A 20,546-nucleotide genomic window follows, 5' to 3' on the forward strand; every position below is an offset into this window, starting at 1 on the left:
CGTGGTGCAGTGTCACTACTCATGCTGCCACTTATTATGGATGTGGTGCATGAATTCAGGCTGTATTTATGAAGTGTAACTTCATTGCCGATCAATTTTAAATCCCTCCATTAGAAGGCCGGAGGCAGGCATCAGGACAAGAGAGTTAACTAGGCACTCCTCTGAATGCTTTGTGAAACAAGTGATTTGGCGGAGCAGAGATAACCTGCAGCTGAGCCTGTTCCTCTCCGAGGCTCCAGTGGAGCAGTGGAGGACTGGAATAGCTGATGTCTTCCTCTCAGCCCGGTGGCGATGCGGGATTTACGGTGACCCCAGCTGGAGAGAGGCTGGCACTGAAATGGCTGTTAGTTATGGTATCAATTTCTGCAGCAACATCTTTTGAAGCTTAGAACAAGAATAGGCAACACACTCCCTCCTGTTGTTCAGTCTGCTGCTGGGAACAGATCTGATTGCACTTTTGTTCCTCTGTCTCAAGGCTAAGATGTAAAGTTAGCAAACTCAGTGCTAATACAATTTATTGTCATTCACTGAAGATTCTGTTGCTCAAAACTAAGTAAAGCTCCCCCCCCTTTTTTTTTTTTAGTACTGCTTAACCTTTGCATTTCAAATAGCATATAACAGTCACTATCTTTGAAAACGTCATAAATTAATCAGGGTAGTGTGGTTCTGGAGGCAGCTGGCAGTACATACATGTCTTCTAGTTTGCTGCTGCTCCAATGTCTTTCTGTGACTGCAGCAAAGGAAGCCCCAGGTGGAGCCAACTCTATCTGACTGCAAAATAGATTTTTGTTTCAGAACAAAATATCTCCCTGCTGCAAACTGGGCCAACAACTGCATTTCTACATGTGTACAGAGCATGGAAAATCAGCTGGGGAAAAGAAGAGGTGCTGCGGTATCATGTATGTTAACCACATAGCACATCGTCTTCATTGCAGCTCAGACACTGAGCAGGGCAATGAAGGAGGCCAAACTTGGGACGAAACCAGGCTACCCAGGGAGTGGTGGGGTCACCGTCCCTGGAGGTGTTCAAGAAATGAGATGTGGCACTGAGGGATGTGGTTTTGTGTTGTGGTAGGGATGAGTCAACAGTTGGACTTTGGTGGTCTCAGAGGTCGTTTCCAACCTTAATTATGCTAAGGCTTTCTTGCATAGGCAGGGCTGGTGTTTCTGGGGTTGTAGTGTGACTCAGTGTGGCTTTTAGAGTTCCTGGCTCTACCTCTGGTTAGGGACAATCTGGGTTCATGCAGTACAAGTGATGAACATAGGATCTTCCTGCAGATTTTCACACTTGTAGTGTGAAGTCATTATGCTTTGTTATATAACTGCCTCTTCCACCTCCGGAGCTGGCTGTGATTTATACTGTGAGCAAAGTGATTGGAGCTGGTGCTGCAATTTAGGTTTTAAATTGATTTGTGACACTTTTGAGTTGAAGTGTGCTGTGGAAATGCAAGTTTTTGTTGTTATTGTTTGCTTGATGTTCTTACCCATGGTGGAGTCGGAGAAGTAGCAAGCTGGAAAAAATGGGTCCCCTTAGCTTTGATGATGGGGCACCCATGTAAATAGTAGAGAAAACCTTGGCAGTAAACAAAAACCACTGACAACGTGAGCATAGCACTGAACACAAAGTGATTGAAGCAGGCCAGTCCCCAGTCTGAAGGATAATTTATGTCTAAGTACTGCTAAATGGTGCTTCGTTGTGCTGTAAGGGTCTCAGTAATTCTAGTAGGTGTAAGAAGATTCCTTGCAGTTGTAAAAAGGAATATACAGCACACATCTTTGTGGGACTGTGGTGGTTTTAGGTAAAAGAACGCTTTAGGTAACATTTCATGGGAAATACCCGTTTCTGTGCAGTGTTTTGTACAGCATGAAGCATCCAGAAATCATACTGATGGTTGGTGTGCCATGTGGGATGGGAGCAGCAGACAGCCCAGCCAGATAAATAGTGCAGGAGGACGAGCATCCCAAACCCTTCCTTTGCTCTCGCGCTCTCCCCTGTGAGACTTGAAAATGTTCCCATCATTGTATCTGGATTTTTACGATACAAACTCAAGTAGGCAGTGGAGTTCCCTAACAAACTCAACAAAAAATACACCATTAAAACCAACCTTCTGGCAGTTTTGCAAATTAATCGAGGAAAAAGCCCTGAATCCAGGAGTTTCCTTCAAGCACGCTGCTGAATCGTACCCAAAGCACCATCCCAATACTCAGCTCTCATGGGCTTGGGCCAAGGGCACGTAGACATTGTAGGAGAAAACAACCATGCCAAGTGACAGGGTTGAGATGCCAGGTGTTTAAGGGGATGGATGCAGGCAGGTTTGGGTTTGGTTTGGTTTGGTTGGTATTTTTTGCAGTAGGTGGAGCAAAAACTTTTTTCTCATTGCAGCAGTTTTGTCCCATCCACTGAAACAGCCCAGCAAAGGCTTCATGCCTGGATGCTTGAAAACCTCTCTGATGTGGAGAATAAACCATCTCTGTGCTGCACTGATGGCTCTGAGTGGAGCCAGCGCTTCCCTCACCTGCCTTGAGCCCCTGCATCCCTCTCCTACACGGAGGAGATCCACAGAACACTGCCTATTTAGATCTGGCTGCAGCTCTGCCCTGCTCATTAGAGAGCCATGTGCATCTCCTGGCAAACAGGGAAAAAAAAGAAAAAAAAAATGAAAGCTGCCACTCGCAGCAATGAGAAAGGAGCTGCAGCCCCTCAGTAAGCCCCCTTCTCGCCTGGTTAATTCATTGAGCAGTTCAGCTGTCAGGGACTCCGGCTTTGATTGGGAGGGCAGAAAGAAGCTGTGCTGATCATCATCCTGGCCCTAAATGCAGCTGCTACCAGAGGTGCTGTTCTGCTTGACTGAAATTAAGGCTCTGTTTGAGCAGCCCCTACATCAAGAGCATTATTCTACCGGGTCACTGTCGCTGTCTGATTGTGCTGTGGGCTCTGGAGTTCAGGGTAGTCCACCACCTGCATTTTAATTAAACAGAAAGCACAGGTTTGGGGCAGGCATGTTTCACCTAATTTGGGCTGGTGAATAAAATGGAAGGCGGCAATACAAATCCTGTGCTAACGAGCCCGCAGCCTCCAGTGCTTCTCTCATATACTGCAAAGCTGTTCTGGATGAAAAATAATGGAATTCATAATTTCTTCCAGCAGCTGCTGCTGGAGGAGAGCGTGTGTGTATAGAGAGGAGGTAGCAGAAGGGGTGAAGTGCTCTGAAAGATGCTTGCCTTTAAATAGGTTGTAAGTCCATTTGTCTGAAGAGGGAGTGATGTGTGTCATTATAACTGATGGTGGCATTGGTGACCTTCAGAATTCACAGGAACTGATGAGGCTGGTTTGTTGTTGTTGTTGTTCTCTTTAATAATGATCTCTGAGAGCCCATTCTGCAAAGGGAAGGGGAAGGAGCAAAGCAGTGGCAAGACAGAGATCCACTCCTTAGAAGTCCTCCACTGAAAAGCTGCTGTGGTTGCTAACATCCTCTTTCAGGAAAGCAGGTTTCGTGCCCGTCTCACTTTCATCAGAGTGAAACCTCAGCTTAGAAGGGAGCAGGGCTGGGACGGAGAGTTGACCGCTTCTTTTCTCTTATCCTCTACAAATACTTGCATTTACCCCTCGGTGCAAAGTTCGCAGAGGCCAAAGCGAATATTCCTCTTGCTGTTATCAGAGTTATTTACATCTGCCCTCCTGCCTGCAGCTCCACAGCTGTTCCTGGAGCTCCCAAAGTTAGTTTTGTGCAGCCACACCTGGAGCAAGGATGGAGGCTCAGCCCTGCAGTTACAGCAAGGGATGCACTTGGAGCTGCCAGTGTTTTACAGTCAAGGAGCAGAAGCTATCTGGAAAGCTCCAAGACCAAAATAGTGTTTTAGAATTGGGGAAGGGAAGACGGAATAGGAGCCGTGCTAAAGAGAGGCAAGCCTCACAGGGAAGCAAAGACCAACATCCCTTTGTGAGCTGCTTCTAGCAAAGAACTTGCGTCGTTTCCAACCTGGTTGTTTGTGTTCAGGCAGTGCCTCTCTGTCTCTCCTGCTAATGCTGGAGAAGGTCGTCAGAACAAGGCTGCTTTGTCCTTGAGTGCTTTTGTCTCTTTCTGAAGGTGTTGTGTGCTCACAATACATATAAACTGTGCGGGCTCATCTCCCTGTTGTAGGCTGCTTTGTGGAGAAGGGAGATCCTCAGCACTACCTCAGGCCCCTCTTTCCCGTAGCGCGGAACTATTTCCCCTTCTCTGCCCTGAATGGAGCTGAGAAGATGCTGCACGGAGAAGTCCCCCGCGCCTCCTTGTTAACAACCTACAAGAGGAATGACAGCATTTCAACACATTCAGGCTGGCAGCCTCAATCAGACTGCTGTGGCCCTTTGGCTGTTTTCTCCTATCTGTCTGGGACACACGCGCCCTGTCCCTCCGTGGCTGCCTGTGCCTATGCAGATAGCTGTGCGTCGCTGCTGGCAGGGCTGGAAGAGCTGGGTGGGCATTTCCATCCCAGCCCCCACTGGAGGAGGGCAGGGAAGGATTGTTGAGGCCATTTCACACTGCAGCAGTCTAAAACCTGTCAGCCTAGGGACAGCATCTTCCCTTGATAAACAAAAGGGGAGGGAGGAAGCCAAGGGAAACTGGTACAATAAATCATAGGCTTCGTTTTCTCCCACATTAAATAAAGGGGTTGACCTCCCGTGGCATTTTAACAGCATCACACCTGTGATGTGTTAAGGTATTTGCTTTTCAGCGGTTGACTCTTCTAAACATCAGCAAAAGGCCACTTTTGGGGGATGGCTGACTGTTTCAAACATAGATTTTCTTTTTTCCCTTAACTTCAATGTAAAGAATCTGCTGGGCTGTTGCAATAAACAGGAATGCCCTGCTCTGGGCATGATGCTGTGTTTTCATCCTATCCCCATTGCCCTGCTCCTTAAGACATGAGTTCTCCACTGAGTTTTGAGTTAAAGATCCAAGCCAAGTTCACCAAAAATATACTGAAAAAAGGCAGAGTAAGGTCAGAGCAGAGCAAGGAAGGAAAACTTTAGGAAGATAGTGGGGTGAAAAAGAATGAAGAGACCTTTCCCACTCCAAACAGAAAATAAACCTCTTTTCAGCTTCTCTCGCACTGCTGTAAGCCATTATGGCTATATCCCATGTATCCCAACAGCACTCCCTTTCAGAGATCCATTGGGTAGATCACATCACTGTTTCAAGGTGGGTTTTAAACTCCACACTCACTCTACGCATGGTTTCCATGTGGGGCTTGATTGCAGCAAGTCCAGTGAGGATTTGCTGTTCCCATCAATTCAGCCCCACTGGTGGTAATAGCAGTATAGATAGCACTCAGTTGCATTATCTAATCCTGCAGGGCTATGACAGAACAGTAAAAAATAACAAACTAAAGTGTGCCTACATTAGAGCATTAGTCGTTGCTTGTTACTGGTGGGGCTGCACTGCTGGGGAATTATGGATATGAATTTTCTGGATGAACCTGAGCTCCCTTTCCTACTCGAAGTGGCTATTTTCAAAGGGTAATTTTAAGTTCTTAATTTGTTTATAGATGAGCACAAGGGTTTTGTAATTAAACTTCCAAATTTGGTAACTTAGCTCAGTAGCTGATCTTATAATGGTAAAACAGAAAGTAACCGTGCCAGTGTGAGTCTGTGGAAGAAGTGTCCTTAATGTCAACATGTCAGAAAGACATCCCTGCAGCTCTCTGGAGACTGAAATCTAATGTCAAGGCAGAAGGAAGCAAAGTCTAAGTGAGAGCCGTACTGCTGTCAAAGCAAGTTATTCTGCCATGGAGGAAAAGGAATTTTAAGAGAATGCATTGGAAAGCAGTGTCCAGATTGAGACATAGATTTGATGGGCTTATTTGACATCTTTAATTCTCCGTTGACTATCCAGAAGCTAACTAAAATGATTTGCAATGTTTTCATGCTGCAAGTAAAAGCTGAATGTGCGCCTCATTAACAACTCATTAAGTTGTTAATATTGGTCATAAGCAGCCTTTGGTACAGCACAATGCTTTATACAGTGCATCAGCTCCTGCTTAGCTCTGGTTTAATTGCCTCTTTTTATCACATCTCAGTGTAGGAAAGATGTTTCCGTCCAAGCAAAAATAAAATCAGATGTTGATCATCTGAGCTTCCCTACCTCTTCCACTGCTCTTACTGTTGTGGGTGGTGTGGGACTGCCATTGTCATGCAATGTTCTGCCCAAACGATGAACTTTTGTCTCAAACCCCAACGGTTTCATGTCGATTTTCAGCACTGACCATAGCCTAAGACAGACAGCTATCCATTCTCAGCTTCACCATCTGGACTCTCGCCTTTGTTCTGCAGTTGGTGCAAGCAGCAGTGGGAGTGGTAGGACAAATGGGCGGCTGGTGGTTCTGCTGCAGTGTTCCATGGCCCGTGAAGAGCTTGGTGCGGGGGCATCCCTGCACAGAGGGCACAGGGATGGAAAGCCTGATCGTGTATGCAAAGCCTGACTGAGCTAGCAGCAGAGCTACTCCATTAAAAGCAAAGAAATTAACCTTCCTTTTGAAAACATGAGCCATCAGTAGTAAAGTAAAATGGACCATAAATCGCCCTGGTAAGGAAGTGGGGAAGCCCCGGGTTGATAACTCACGTTCAAGCAGACGCAGGCTGGAGCTGGAGTATTTTTGACTGAAGGATATTTGCAGCCAAACCTGTGCTCCTTCTAATTGCACAGTCCTGCACTGCTTGTTTTTCTTCATCCTGGGATATGTGAGCAAAATGTCATAGGCTTTTCTGTACAGGTCTCAGCTCCCGCAGCGTTGCCTCCTCTGCACAGCTTTGCTGTGAAGCCAGCTGTGGAGAAACACAGTTGGTTTTCTTTTCTGACATCTGTTTGCTGTACCCGTCGTCAATCACGGCACTGGAGGTGTTTCAGGTTGCCCGTTGTGGATGGAAAGCACAAAAAGTTGCAATTTTTAGTATGAATTAGCAATAATTCTAAAACACGATGGCCACAACAATCCAGACACTGGCACGGTGTCAGTGGCATAGGACAGAGAGCAGCAATGAATTCACAGGCGCTATAACTGCAAAATGAGCGAGGAGAAAACTTTCACTGCAGAGCATAGGTGTAAATGTAGACTCTCACTCTCCGGGACCATGAGATCACAGTCCTCCAGGGTCTCCCCGGGGTTCCCCGAGCACTGCAATCTGTAATCTGAAATTAAACTCTCGTGGGGGTCAACTGCCCAACTTCCTTCAAAGACCGCAGTGCGAGGTTATCTCAGTGGCAGATCTCACCTACCCAGATTGACTTTTTGTGGTACAGTTTGTAACATTTGGTATAAGGAAACCTGGTGAAGGTTCACCCTATTTATTCAATATGCTCTCTGGACTTTAGTGGAAGACAAGGAGTTGTTGGTGCTTATTATGCTCCAGTAGGTCTTGCTGTTAGTGAACATTGAGAACATGGCAGCAGACAAAAGCAACCAACTATGATGAACTTATGCTATTATGATATTAACACGTGGGGTTAATAAGTTATAATGAGAGGAATGTACCTGAAAATGGAGGAGGAGGGCTCTTGGGAATCAGGGAGCCCAGGGAGATGGTCTGAAGCAGGTAATGTTGCCCCTCTCATGGACAGACTCCGTGAGAGAACTGAGAGCAGTGCTTGCTCATGCAGTGCTGCTCCTGCTCCGGCTGCAGGTGAGAGAGGAGCCGGGCTGCTATCAAACACTTCATCTCTTCACCACCTCATACGTACTCCCGGGAGTGAGCCCTGCACTCATCAGAGCTGACGCTGCTCTCGCTCATAAAGCCTCACACTGGGTTAGCTCCATTAGCTTTAGTGGAACCATCCCTAATTCACCTTGTGAGGAAGAAGGGATTTCAGCTGTAGGTTTACGCCTATGTTTGTTTGCACATCCCCAGTGCAAACTCTCACTGCTCCTGCTCACGGGTCCGTCCCTGCTGACTGATGGGCTGCCTGTGTGTGAGCATATCCTTGTTGATTCAGAAGAAATACAGAACAAAAGCCTGTTTTATTATTCTCTGCTCCCTGCTTTAACCACCTGTATGCCCTTTCCAGAAGCAGTCTTACAGTTCTGTAAGAGCTTTACTTCTGGGTCAGGTGTTCTCAGTCTCGTGATGGATAATCTCAGTATGCAATGTGATAGCCTATTTTAGGCTTTTATTAGCTAAGTAGAACTGCAGCCTCCAGGTTCAAAATATGTAACTTTTGTTTACAGGTTCTGTTTCACAGTACCACTTTGTGACATCCACTGTGGTTTAGGCATTGTAATGTGAACAACATCAGGTTGTGTCTGCCCCAGGAACATCCTGGATTGCACATGGCTCGTTTGGAAGGCTGATCTCCATGTTAAAAGATCGGTAACCACAGCACCGGTGTTTTCACCACTGCTGGAAGAGGTGGTGAAGGAGAGGAGGAGAATTACTTCTGCCTGATTCACTTGCCAGTTTATAAAGGTTCTTCATGAATAAGTCATATCCATAGAGATTTCCTCAGAACATGATTGCCTCCTTGGTTTGAAAAAATGGCATTGGCAGATAACCTCCTCTGGTCTGGGTCCACGGGTATCCATTTCTAGTCCTTGTTTCATTTCAGTGTTTTTTTTTCCAATACGTGTGGTGAATGTGATCTCTCCTCCTTTAGCCACCTGCATCCTTCTCTATACCTCTCCAGAAGGTGAGAATACACCTAGACAATACTGGAAAGCTTCCCAGCACAAAGCAGAGAAGCTGGGCGTGTTACCATTGGGTTTCAATAGCATCTGCTTTTATTTACAGTTTCTCATGACCTTAATACCCTTAGAAATGTGACGCGGTGTCTATCCCTTCTTGTCCACCGAGGTACATTTGTCTGTTTATCTTTCATTTTGGCTACAATTAGACTCCCCCCTTCCATCAGCTTTCACAAGGGCGAGAGAGTTGTTTTTTAAGGTTGGTCTTATATCACTGGTCCACCATACACTGGGAAATGTTCCCATTTCTCTGCCTCTGATCTATGCAATCTTGTAAATCAACATGTAATTCCACACCCTGAAGAAAGAGTCACTCCCCACTGGAACCTGTCTGTGTCCAGCCATCCTCCCATAGAGGCTGGGCTTCTCCAAGATAGGAGAGAGCAGATTGTTCCTCTCCTCAGACTCCTATCACATGGCAGGGAATCCAATCTGGTAACAGGCAGAGAGCTGGGTTTTGGTGCCTGGGTAGGAGAGGTCCAGTGACAGCAAACAGGGCTGTATTGGAGCATTAGGGGTGTCAGTATGCATCTTTTGAATGTGGATCTGCCCATCTTACTGCTTCTGAAATACATCTGAGCAGCCCTGCAACGTGCAGCCCTTGGAAAAAAAAAATGTGTGTGCTTTCATCACAAAATGCAGCCTTGCTTAAAACAGCCAGAAATTGGTGGGAAACATCTTTTACATTCTAAATATAGCTTGTACAGCCTTGTCACAGCGGAAAGCAGCTTCAGTTGCTGTTTTTGAAGCACAATTAACTAATTGTTATTGAGCTAATCAGCATAGCTCACACAGGCACTCCTGATGGCACGGAGCACTGCTGCACAGAGGAAGCGTTCCTGCTCCCACCTTTCCTTCACAGGCACTGTAAGAAAATGGCCAATAAGCACTGAACGCCTGTTCTCTCACACTGCTTTTCCTTGCTGGAAGGAGTGACTGCAAACAACTGCAAATCCACCACTTGGCTCACTTTTTGGGGAGAGACCATCCTCGCCTTTCTTCTTTAAGTCCAGGATGTGAGAAAATCTCTTATGTTTGGCTTTGCCCGTTGTGTCAGTCAGTCCCTGATATTTTATCTTGTGGCATTCTGTTTGCTTTGTTGTGTTTGGTTTCTAATGCTCCGTGTAACAGTTGCTTATCTCTGCACGGCTGCAAGGGGAGGAGGAGGGATGCTTTGTGTCCTGCTGCCGGGACAGGACCAGTGCAGCAAGGATGGCTGATGCCAGGCATTAAGGAAGCAAACCTGCCCCAAGAGTACATGTTAAGGCTTATTTAAATAGACGCTGTCTGTGTAGGGGTGGCAGTGGAATTTGGAAAGGGGTCAGTGGCCAGGATCACACAGACATCTGGGCAGCAGAGCTGAGCCCAACATGGTATGGGAACCTGGATTGTCTGAGCCCTCTCCAATCCTTTCCAGCTCAATTTTTCAGGGCTGTGTGTGCCAGGAACCTGTGTGTAAACCTGGGAGGTGCTGCGTGTGCGTGCTTTAACTGTGAGCATATGCTGCACTGAATATTGCTCTGTCTTCTCTCTTGTTGCAGAGAGAAGGTAGATAAGATTACATCTGTTGTGCTAGAACATGCTGCAGCCACCCCTCCATTACAGTGTGCAGAAATACCGATTAGAGGCTTTTTAGGCCTGGAGCTGTCTCTTTGTTCTGTGTTTATGCAACACATTGTGCAATGAGATTCTGGCCTCTAGGTGCTAACACCAAAATGCAAATATATTGATTACCAGGGAATAAAGGCAGGCACATTCACAAAAGCATGCTTTGATGAACTGGAGGGGAAATGCTTGCTAGATAGAAAAGGATCAGAGGTCTTTACAGAACAGGAATTTGCTTGGGATTGGTTGGGACTGTGAGATCAAGAGGATACACAGAAAATCTTTGGTCTCTTTCACTGCATTTTTCTCCATGGTTGTTTTGTTTGTTTGTTTGTTTGTTTGTTTGTTGTATGTTTAAATGGCAATGAGTACCGGGGCATCACGTCCCGGACTTGTCTGTGCATTCCCCAACATAATAGTGGCATTATAGAAATAGTTAGAAAGTCGGTAGAGGAGAAACCTTTCGCAAGCCAGAAATCTGAGCAGCTGTAAAAGCAGCAAGGAATGCTTCATAAAAAAACAGATATTAGGTTTACCCGATGAATCGCAGGGATTTGTAGCCTACCTGTGCTACAGAGCATCGTGGCGACTGTCACTAAGAAAAGGAATAGTACTTTCATACTGATGAAAAGCTCTCGGTGTCACGCAGCCCAGAGAGCAAATATCCCAGGCAAGAAGGAGAAAAACTAAGGTGAACCTTCAGCAGAGCATGGAAATCGGTGCAGAGCCACTGGGGATTTCAAGCACCTTCTCTTTAAAGGTTATAAGCATTTGCAAGCTCAAATTGTCTGCAGAGAGAGCAGAGGCACTCAGTTCCACTGAGAAATGAGGACAGTGATGTATTTAAATGTGGATTTGGATGTGTAACTTTATCCACGCGCTCATTTTTACTCTCTCTCATTCCATTCCCAGATAGATTTATTGTCTTTACACGGCCCTGCCATCATTCCAGCCCGTAGTTGTTGTAGTTGTTGTTGCTGTTGTTATTACTTTTACTAATTACTGCACAACCTGCTCAGAATTCTCTCCTTACTTTTTGACTGAGAGACCGTCAAGGAGACAATCTTAAAGGTGAATTGAGATCAGATAAGCAAAGAAATGTTTGCAAATATCTGCGTGAGATAACAAAGCAGGATACACGCAGGGAATTAGACTTCATGAATACATGCATTTTTTCAGGGAAAGTGAAATGCTTTCCACCTGCCAAGACCTGAATTTGGGCCCTCCGGGCTCCTTGTCACTCCTGCTGTAGCTGATAATGTCACTAACACCTGAAGCAGTGTGAGGTATGCGGCTTTAACCTTGCTTTTATATATTAGTGGTTTCAACAGCCATGGAAAAGAAAATTCAAAGCTCAGTAATCTCAAACTGCATTCCTAGAAGGTAAAAGGCTTTTGAATTCGCATTTGAAATGCATTCGTTTTATTGGCACGGGCTGTGCACACGTTTAGCAAATGGCTCAGGGTTCCAAGCAGGTAAACTCTTCAGGGTTGTGTTTCCTCTTGTTTAAAGTATTGCATTTTACCCATGTGGGAACGTGTGCCGTGTGCTCAGAGTCACAGCCAGTGTGAGCAGCACAGTGCTGCCGTCCCTCACTGCCAACCTGGGCACGTCAGCCTTTGGAAGTTGAGTGGAGGGACGGACTCGCGAGGCACAAAACCAAACACGATTTGCATCTCGTCGAGGCTCTGCGGGGCTGAAATGCCTTTTTCACACAGTCTATCATTTTTTATTTTTTCCCTCCCATCAAATTTTCCACCTCCGCGCCAGCAAAAGTGCAGCTCCAGCAGTGCGGGTGTCAGTGGAGAGTGATCACTGGCAGTTTTTAACCATTGTGTTCCTTAGGCATGCTCTATAAAAGGGATTGGAGGGAAAAAAATGGTGTTTTTGTGGCAGCAGGCTGCACACGCCGACTCTTCTAATGGTCACAGCTCAGAAGCAGCAATTGTTCCAGGCTGGCACAGAGGATCCAAAGAAAAATGCTATTGCAGACATCGCTTCAGACCTCAGCGTTGAGAGCACTTTGAAGCTGTCAGCTCAGGACAGCCGTTGCTGTCACTACCCAGAAGAGAAAACACACTGCTAAAGCGATCCGTTTTCTTCTGTGATTGTACATATTCCTGTTCCTCTGAGCATGTCATCATCTGCAAATCCCCGAGATTTATTCCCAGGTTTGGATTGTACGATTGCTTTGGCCCCACTGCTCTGATGCGTGCAGTGAAGGTCTCAAAGCCCTGAGATGCTTGGAGAGACCCTCAGCAGCACTGTGCTGTGCTGAGTGCAGGCAGTGCCCCGGAGAGCAGAGGTGCAACAGCAGCATCAGGCAGCAACACCCCTGCAACCAGCCAACGTGTGGCTGCTGTGCTCTACGGTTGGTCATCGTCACCCCCTGCGTTTGCCCTGCACGGCCAAAAAGGAAACAAAAGGTGTAACAAACAAACAGTTTTCACCCAGGATAATGGCTATTTCCAATTTTACCTTTCACATTTTAATTGTACAGCAATAATTTTGCAATAGAGTCGCCGGTGGCAAACATGCAAAAGACATTAACTTTATTTATGTTTTGGATTATTAATGTGGCTGTTAAAATTCCTCCAGTTAGTTTTGATTGAATTGTTTTTTTGTGCGATTCTGTCGTTTAATGGAGCGGTAAATAAGAATTTCTGATAATGAGCCCAAGCATCTGTCACAACAACCTGGCGCTGGTTATTAACATTTCCATTAACGGCAGGGTGGGCAGTGATAATATGGAAACCACACAGTTAGAACAAAATAAATAGTTGGTGTCAGGCTGAGTGGGTGTTAATTACTATTTTATTTTATAACTCTGGGGGGAGGGAGTATTGGTAGAAAAGTGTGACTTATGAAGGTCATTCTCTCTAAAGAAGGAAGTCTCCAGAGGAACAGATAGCTGGGGCTATCTTACTCGAGTGGTGAATGTTTTATCACTTCTATTTATGGCCCATAAACGGGCAGAGAGAAAAGAGGCTGCTTTCTCAGGGAGTCGGGGTGAAGGCTGTGGAGCAGCGTGCCCTTTGCCCTGCCTTTCCCTTCCTGCTTCTGGAGTTGGAACAGGACGCACTCAGGCAGGGCGTCTCTTCTGTAAATAGAACATGTGCTGTTTGGCTAAGAAAATCCACCAGCACCAGGTTGCATCCTGACAGAACGGAGAGCTGCGTGACCCAGGTGCAAGGCTTCCTTGAAGGAAGCCAGATTGGTTTTCTTGCAGAGCACGATGCAAAGAAGTGCCATCAGGAGCCTAAGAGGTCTGCTATGTATATGTGTGTGATACGAGATCAGAGTTAATGAGTAGCAAGCTAAAGCCATTTTGTCATACAAAAAATGTGAGGTGGATTGATTGGTACCCAACTGGGTATGGGGGTGACGTACTTTGGCCTTGATCCTTGGAAGGGGGCTGATACAAAGATGTGCCACTGAGTCCAAAGGCTGGGCTGGTGGGGCAGGGTGTTGTGCTGGTGAGGCATGGGGGCTGTGCTGCTCCCCACAGCTGCTTTCAAGACGGGTTGCTCAGGAGCACCATGTTGCTGCTGAAGGCAAGCCTGAAACATTACTACAGACTAAAGAAAAAATTCTCTTTTATTTCCCAAAGCTGCTGACAGGATTGAGTTTATTCGATGTCTAACCCGGTCTGTGTGACACAGAACATCACCTCCGGAGGCTCGGCAGCTTCTCAGTCCCTGCATGCTGCTGCTTTATACCTGAGACTTCCCAGCGATACGGATACCTCCAGGGCTGGCTCTGCGAGCTGACTCACGGCATAAACAGAGTCTGTCCTCAGCCCTCCACAAATGGAAAATTGCAGCCTGGATATGAACTAGTTCTGCTTGTCACTATTAATTCTTCTGTCTTCCTTTCTCTCCAGCACCAGCGATGGCCCCACAGAACATCCAAGTAAACTCCCTTTCTGCAAGCCAGCTGGAGCTCACCTGGGACCCACCTCCTGCCGACAGCCAAAATGGGAACATACAAGGCTACAAGGCAATGCTTCTATTTCTCTCCTGGTTTCATTTGTCTTGCTTGGCTTTGCTATTACTTGTGAGATGGCTCTACAACTACAGCTGCCCTCACTGCACAAGGCAAATTACAGCAGTATTCGGCCTGCAGTATGGAAATGGAAGCGTGTCCCAAAATCAAAAGAAATGAGATGGGGGGAAGAGAGAAGAAAGGGAAAAGCACGTTGCTATTTGCAGGGAAAGGAGAGCATAGGGAGAGAGGGCATGCAGACAGGGAGGCAGCTACGCTTATGCGGGCAACTTATCTGCTCCAAAAAGCAACCAGCACAGAAAAGCTGGGGGCAAGGAATGTATTGGAGGAAGCTAACTGAGTTTTCCATCCATCAACTGTTCCAAAGCCATTAGGAAAAGGAGAACTTTCTTCAGACTAGAAGCCCGAGCCAGGTCAGATTTCAGAAGAATTATTTCATTTCCCTAACTTTAACAAAATTAAATTTTAGCATTAATTGCATTTGGTTTATATGAGACGAGCACATTGCAGAGGCATGTTGTTTAGCTTCTCCAGCATGAGAATGGACCCTCGGAGAGTGGAAATGGGCAAGTCTACAAACACCAGAGCTTGGCTTGTCTTCAGCGTCTGGCTCTGCCTCTCTCCATGAATTTAGACCCATAAGTGAAGAAAAGTCAAGCCAATGTGAATAATCTGGCATCCCTTCTTGGCAGTAGCAAGCAACCTTATATATCAATTCACGTTCTTTTTCTTTTCTATGTATATAGATGGCTCTAACAGCTTGCCTTGTAGAGCCAAGGTAGAGTCTTGCCTTGGCTCGTTCCCTCCATTTTCTGGCTTGCTTTGGCTTGTTGTAATGTGCACACTGCCAGGCCTGTCCAATAAGTAGGGCTGGCACCACTTTTCTCTTGGAATCGTCTTCTCCAAACCTAATTTTATGGGATCAGGATAAAAATTGTGCAAGGGAGAATGGAGAAGGGTAACGCAAGGAACGTTAGGGAAAATCTTTATTCCCTCTTCGGAAAGGCATTTTCTTGTCTGTCCTGTGAACACAAATGGTGGCACAGTTGTGTGCACACGGAAGTGAATGATGGGAGCTTCGTATCAGGGTGCCAGTGCTGACAGGCAGCTAGCATTTCAGGGAGAATTAAAAGACTGACCTCTCCTCGCTGAGTTTCTGGCAGCTCAGATCTGCTGTCATCAGGCCATATTCTTCAGCCTGTGCTCTATTTTTGAATGATGTACTCAACGGCATGGCCACTGGACTCAGGGTAATTTGCCAAAGAAAAAGAAAAGATAGGGCACGTGGAGAAGAGAGTAAGCTGCCATTTACCAGAGAGCCCAGAGCAAGGCTGCTCCATCCTGCTGATCTGTACGGCTGCAATGCTGCGGTGTTTGGGAGCTAGATGCTAAAACACCTCACTGTTTCCAACAGATTTATTACTGGGAGGGCGACGTCCAGAATGACACGGAGAAAGTGAAGGTCCTTTTCCTCCCTGAGACAACTGTCCGCCTCAAAAACCTGACCAGCCACACGCGGTACTTGGTCTGCATCTCTGCCTTCAATGCAGCAGGGGACGGCCCCAGGAGCAGACCCTCGGCGGGCAGGACACACCAGGCTGGTACGTGACCACCTCAAAGCACGGGTCTGGTGGTTGCTGGTAGCCAGTGGGGGAGTGTGGGGCGTGCAGGAGGGCACTGCTGTTTGGAGTTAGCTTTCGGCTGGGTCGTTATATTGTGTTGGCTGGGGGGAAAGGATCGAAAAACACAACCATGTGGGAAGGGGAGCAGAGGGTTGGAGCTGGAACAGATGGTCGGAACGACCAACCCCTTTGCAGGCTGATCCAGGATGCAACTCTGGGGGTCTGTTTGGGACCTCTGCTATCACATCTGAAAATCTGAACTTGTTAGCAGCGCCTGGAAATTCCCTAGCAGTCCTGTGAGACAAGAGTGATGCTTTGTGCAACCCCTCATGTTGAAGCCTTGCCATCAGACTGAGCTGCATGAGGGCAGTGGCTGCCATGAGGAGCACACGAGCACTGGGGCTGCGTGCTCTCTTAGTACCCTGCTATCCTTCAGCCCTGCTCTTGTAGGGGAGTTAGCTTGAGAAACCTCAGCCTCTGCAGTGCATCTCCACTAACCACGACAGGGGGAGAGCAAACAGTAAAACACTGCAAGCTTTCTGATAGTCAGCAGCTAGATGGAGAGCAAAGGCCAAACTTAGTGTTCCTGTGTGAGTCTTCTCCTTCTGTTGTGTCTCCTTGCTTGCTGCTGAGACCCAGTTTTGCAGCCGAGTAGCTGCTTGTCTTAGGGAAGACACTCTGTGGTTTTGATTGATTACTGGAAATTTTGATGCAATTCATAAATCCCATTCTTACTTTGTCTCCTTTAGATTTAGACTGGGCAGAAAAGCACAATGTTGTATAATATATATGTGTATCAGATGGACTACGCCTGCTGCAATTCAATCTGTTTGTAATCCTTTCAGCACCCAGTGCTCCCAGCTTCTTGGTGTTCTCTGAAATCACTTCCACAACACTCAATGTGTCTTGGGGCGAGCCGACAGCAGCAAATGGAGTCCTGCAGGGTTATCGAGTAGTCTATGAGCCTTTGGCTCCCGTCCAGGGTAAGAAAGACCTAAAATCATACATATTCATGGGAAAATGACAGAAAAGCACTGTAGCATCTTTTATCTCTGCCCAATTTCCTACTTGCTCTCTGCCATTTTCCAAGGGAAGCCAGGTGGCAGAGGGTAAGTAAAACAATTCCACTTTTGCCAAAACTGTTCAGCAAACCATAATGTTGTGGAATATAGCTTTTGTCTGTCCTCTCTCATTTTCTTGCACAAACTATATTCTGCGTGATTTGAAAAGTCATTTTACTGCCGTTGTTATCCGACGTGGAAGAAGAGGAAAGTCAGCTGAAGAGTGCCTGATTGCCTCCCCATGTTGCACTTTCAAATTGCTGAGTGGGCTCCATCCCAGAATAGTCGTCAGGCTCACTTGTGTTGCTTATCACATGATGTGTCACTTCTGTTATCGCAGAGATTGCCCAGGCATCAGATGTGCTAGTCATCACTGGTACCACTGCTGCTTCTGACAGGGGAGGATAACTGTGATAGAGATTTGGTCGTGTCTGTTTACATGGAGTTTTCAAGCAGAATTTCTAACCCAGCAGTAGATTTAAGACAACACTGCAAAGGCCACAGACGTTTCACTCATTTGCAAAACAGCAACAGGAGAGGATTTGGCAATTCCTCTGGAAACAAATGTGAATTAATTTCGAAGTTGAATTAGAAAAGATTGCAAAGTTTGGGGATGGCTGTATTAACATTTTTGTGTTTCTGGTAGATTGCCAGTCGTTCAATAGGATGTCCAGCTTTGGCAGTGTGACAGCATGGAGAGTAATTTCAGCCATTGCCAATCCATTTTAAACATTTTTTTCCAGTGAAATAAGGATATCAATCACTGGTATTTGCTTCTTCTGTAAGGAATAGAGATCTATATTGTCTGAACATCCATGTCTCATGCACTGAGAAAATTATACTCAGAAATGAAAACATGAGCCTAAAAGCACTTTCAGCCCTTATGGTTGGCAGATCCCAGCAGAAAGAGCCAACGCAGAAAGCATTTCCAATTCTGACCAAGAAATGTGCACAGGGTATGCAGGAGGTTTGGGCTCTCTGGGTATTTCGTGCCTTGCGTTCATTTCTACACAGTGTTTGAGAATAAATTTTGTTCCCCTGAAAGTATGGAATTGTCGGCTCATGCTCTCTCTGTACACATTTGACTGACCATCCTCAGAACCTTTGTTTTCTCCTCTTCCCCAGCTCTGCTCTTTGGCTCCAAGTTGTCTGTCCTCCCTCTGTAGATTTATTTCTGCTACAAGCAGGGAGGTTTTAGAGGCTTTTCCTCAAATTATTATATATATTTTTTACTTAAATTTATTTTATTTTTATAAAATAATAGATATATTTTTTATTTTACTTTTATTCTCCCATTTCTACCCATTTCCTTTTGTACCAACACTTTTCTTTCATCAACTATATTTACCGCCCCTCCACGGTAAGCAACCCCTCCCTCGAAGCCATCATTTTCCTTTGAGAAATATAAAAACTCATCTTATTTATTTAGAGGGCTTCAAGGCAAAGCCCAGGTTGCTGAAGGTGGAGCACATGGCGGTGCTGGCATCACTGGGGGACGGGGCATCACCCCACATCTCCTCCCATCCCAGCCCTCCCATTGCTCCATGCTTGCAGTGCACCATGCCAGACCCCTCCTGTTACCTGCTGACTTCTCCCCCAGCTGTGGTTTTTGGCTGAGCCCCCTCAGCCCTGTGTCACCCCCCGCCTTCTCTCTGGAAGCCACCATGTAAATCCTGCGTGTTTTGCAAACCTTGCTAACAGTGCTCTGTTCCACAGCACACTCCTCTCCCTGTCTGACCTTTTATTGTTTAAGCTTTACGGTGTTATGTTTTACACCATAATAGACAACAAAATTGCCCTGGGGCCTTTTTTAACAGTTTCTTTTTTTTTCTTCGGAACATTACTTTGAAATGACAAATGCTTCCTGATTTGTGTCTGAGAAATGAAGTAGTGCACCTAGGGAAGGAGGGAGCACTTCTACTGCTTCCTCATTAACTGAGGAAAGATCCTCTGAATTATAAATTGTCTGGGAGAAAACTTTGAACGGGAATCGCTTGGACAATTATTCTTCCTTTAACTGATAAAAACTGAAAGAGGCGTCTTGATTTGCATGTAAAATAAGCATCCAGATTGAAAAACTTCTTCCTTTGGCGTTCTTGGGGGAGAAAAACTAGCAGGCAGCCTTCTCTGGTGGGGAAAACATTTTCCCACTTCCTATCTTCTTGGCTGGAGATGTGTTGTGTACATCTACCTACAGCACCAGACAATGCCAAAAGGACTCTGTCAGTTCAATTTCTGTTTGTTCTGTTAAATATTTTATGTATCAAATGGCTTCCGTTTATTTAGCTGTAGAAATTTGCAGTTAAAACCAGATCATTAATTCATCTGTTTAAGAAAAATTCTGAAGAGTGGGGAAGTCTGAAAGACAAGTCATGGCTTTAGCCTTGCCCAAGTTAATAGTGCTTTGACTGCATCCCCTGCTGCAGTGACAGTTATACCCAGAAGCTGCCTGCAAGATATTTGTCCTTCATTTCGTATTCACTTGGTAATGGTGCAAGAGCCAGGACAAGAAGGAAAGAACCTGGAGCTTCGTTTCCTCCTCCAAGGCAGCACTGCGGGTTACTCAGCAAAGAAAGAGCAGAGAAGTGCTTGTTTAGGAAGCAATCTGCAACACTGCAGTCCTCTTCGTTTACCTCCTCCTTTCTTCCCAGAGTAATTAGTGAAGTTGCATGTAGTCTCTTGGTAATTTCCCAGTTGTGTTGTAAGGTTTTTTTTCTCGTCAGTACCCACTTATCAAGCTTAAACTCTAATTATACTTATCAGTGCTGAAAATTGGCTATTATCACTACTTAAACTCCTGCTAATTGTAAGAAATACTTTCTTAGCAAACTGTTAGATGATTTTACTTACCATCTAGATATAATAAACTTCTTTTTTCCTTTCTTTTTCTTTTTTTTTTTTTTCATTGCAACCTTCTCTTATTTTTCATCCATGTGGCTATCCCAGGGGTCAGTAAGGTGGTGACTGTGGATATTAAAGGGAACTGGCAACGCTGGCTAAAGGTCCGAGATCTTACCAAGGGCATGACCTATTTATTCAGAGTGCAAGCCCGAACCATTGCCTATGGACCTGAACTGCAAGCCAACGTCACAGCTGGGCCAGCAGAAGGTAAGTGGAACCATAAAAACATGTCAGGAGCTAGATCAGTGATGCAAATGCAGCCCAATAGCAGAGAATAGCACGCCCAGGGTTTAATGTGGGCTTCTGAGCCAAGGAGAAGTTGAATCACAGGAGCACAGAGCATGATTTAGTGGATTTCACAACTGCGCATGAAAAACATCTTCCTTTTTCTTTCTGAAAACTAAAAGACTGATGTGAATAAACAGAACGGTGTGAATAAATCATAGTGCAAACTGACTACCCAGGGAATTCAAAGCTACATCCACTGTGGTTCAGGATTCTGGTTGATGTGCTATCCAAGGAGTCCGAGCTGGAATGGTTCTGCCTAAACCAGAAGAGTTTCCTGGGTGTGAAAACAAGAAGAGTTTACAGTTATTTCTTCCTGACTCTTTGGCTTATGCACAGGGAGATGTCT

At 45.8% G+C, this 20,546-nt stretch overlaps 1 protein-coding gene across 2 annotated transcripts in view; it reads left to right on the forward strand.

Annotated features, from left to right (window-relative positions):
- SDK1 (sidekick cell adhesion molecule 1) overlaps positions 1-20,546 on the forward strand; it is a 365,337-nt gene that overhangs the window by 319,629 nt on the left and 25,162 nt on the right. For both annotated transcript variants that reach the window (XM_015294104.4, NM_204105.5), the window contains 4 exons: positions 14,207-14,322; positions 15,743-15,929; positions 16,796-16,933; positions 19,958-20,119. In XM_015294104.4, the coding sequence (XP_015149590.2) occupies positions 14,207-14,322; positions 15,743-15,929; positions 16,796-16,933; positions 19,958-20,119 (603 nt within the window). The remainder of the gene's footprint in view (positions 1-14,206; positions 14,323-15,742; positions 15,930-16,795; positions 16,934-19,957; positions 20,120-20,546) is intronic.

Source organism: Gallus gallus, chromosome 14 (assembly GCF_016699485.2).
Source record: "Gallus gallus isolate bGalGal1 chromosome 14, bGalGal1.mat.broiler.GRCg7b, whole genome shotgun sequence".
NCBI classification, from domain to species: domain Eukaryota; kingdom Metazoa; phylum Chordata; class Aves; order Galliformes; family Phasianidae; genus Gallus; species Gallus gallus.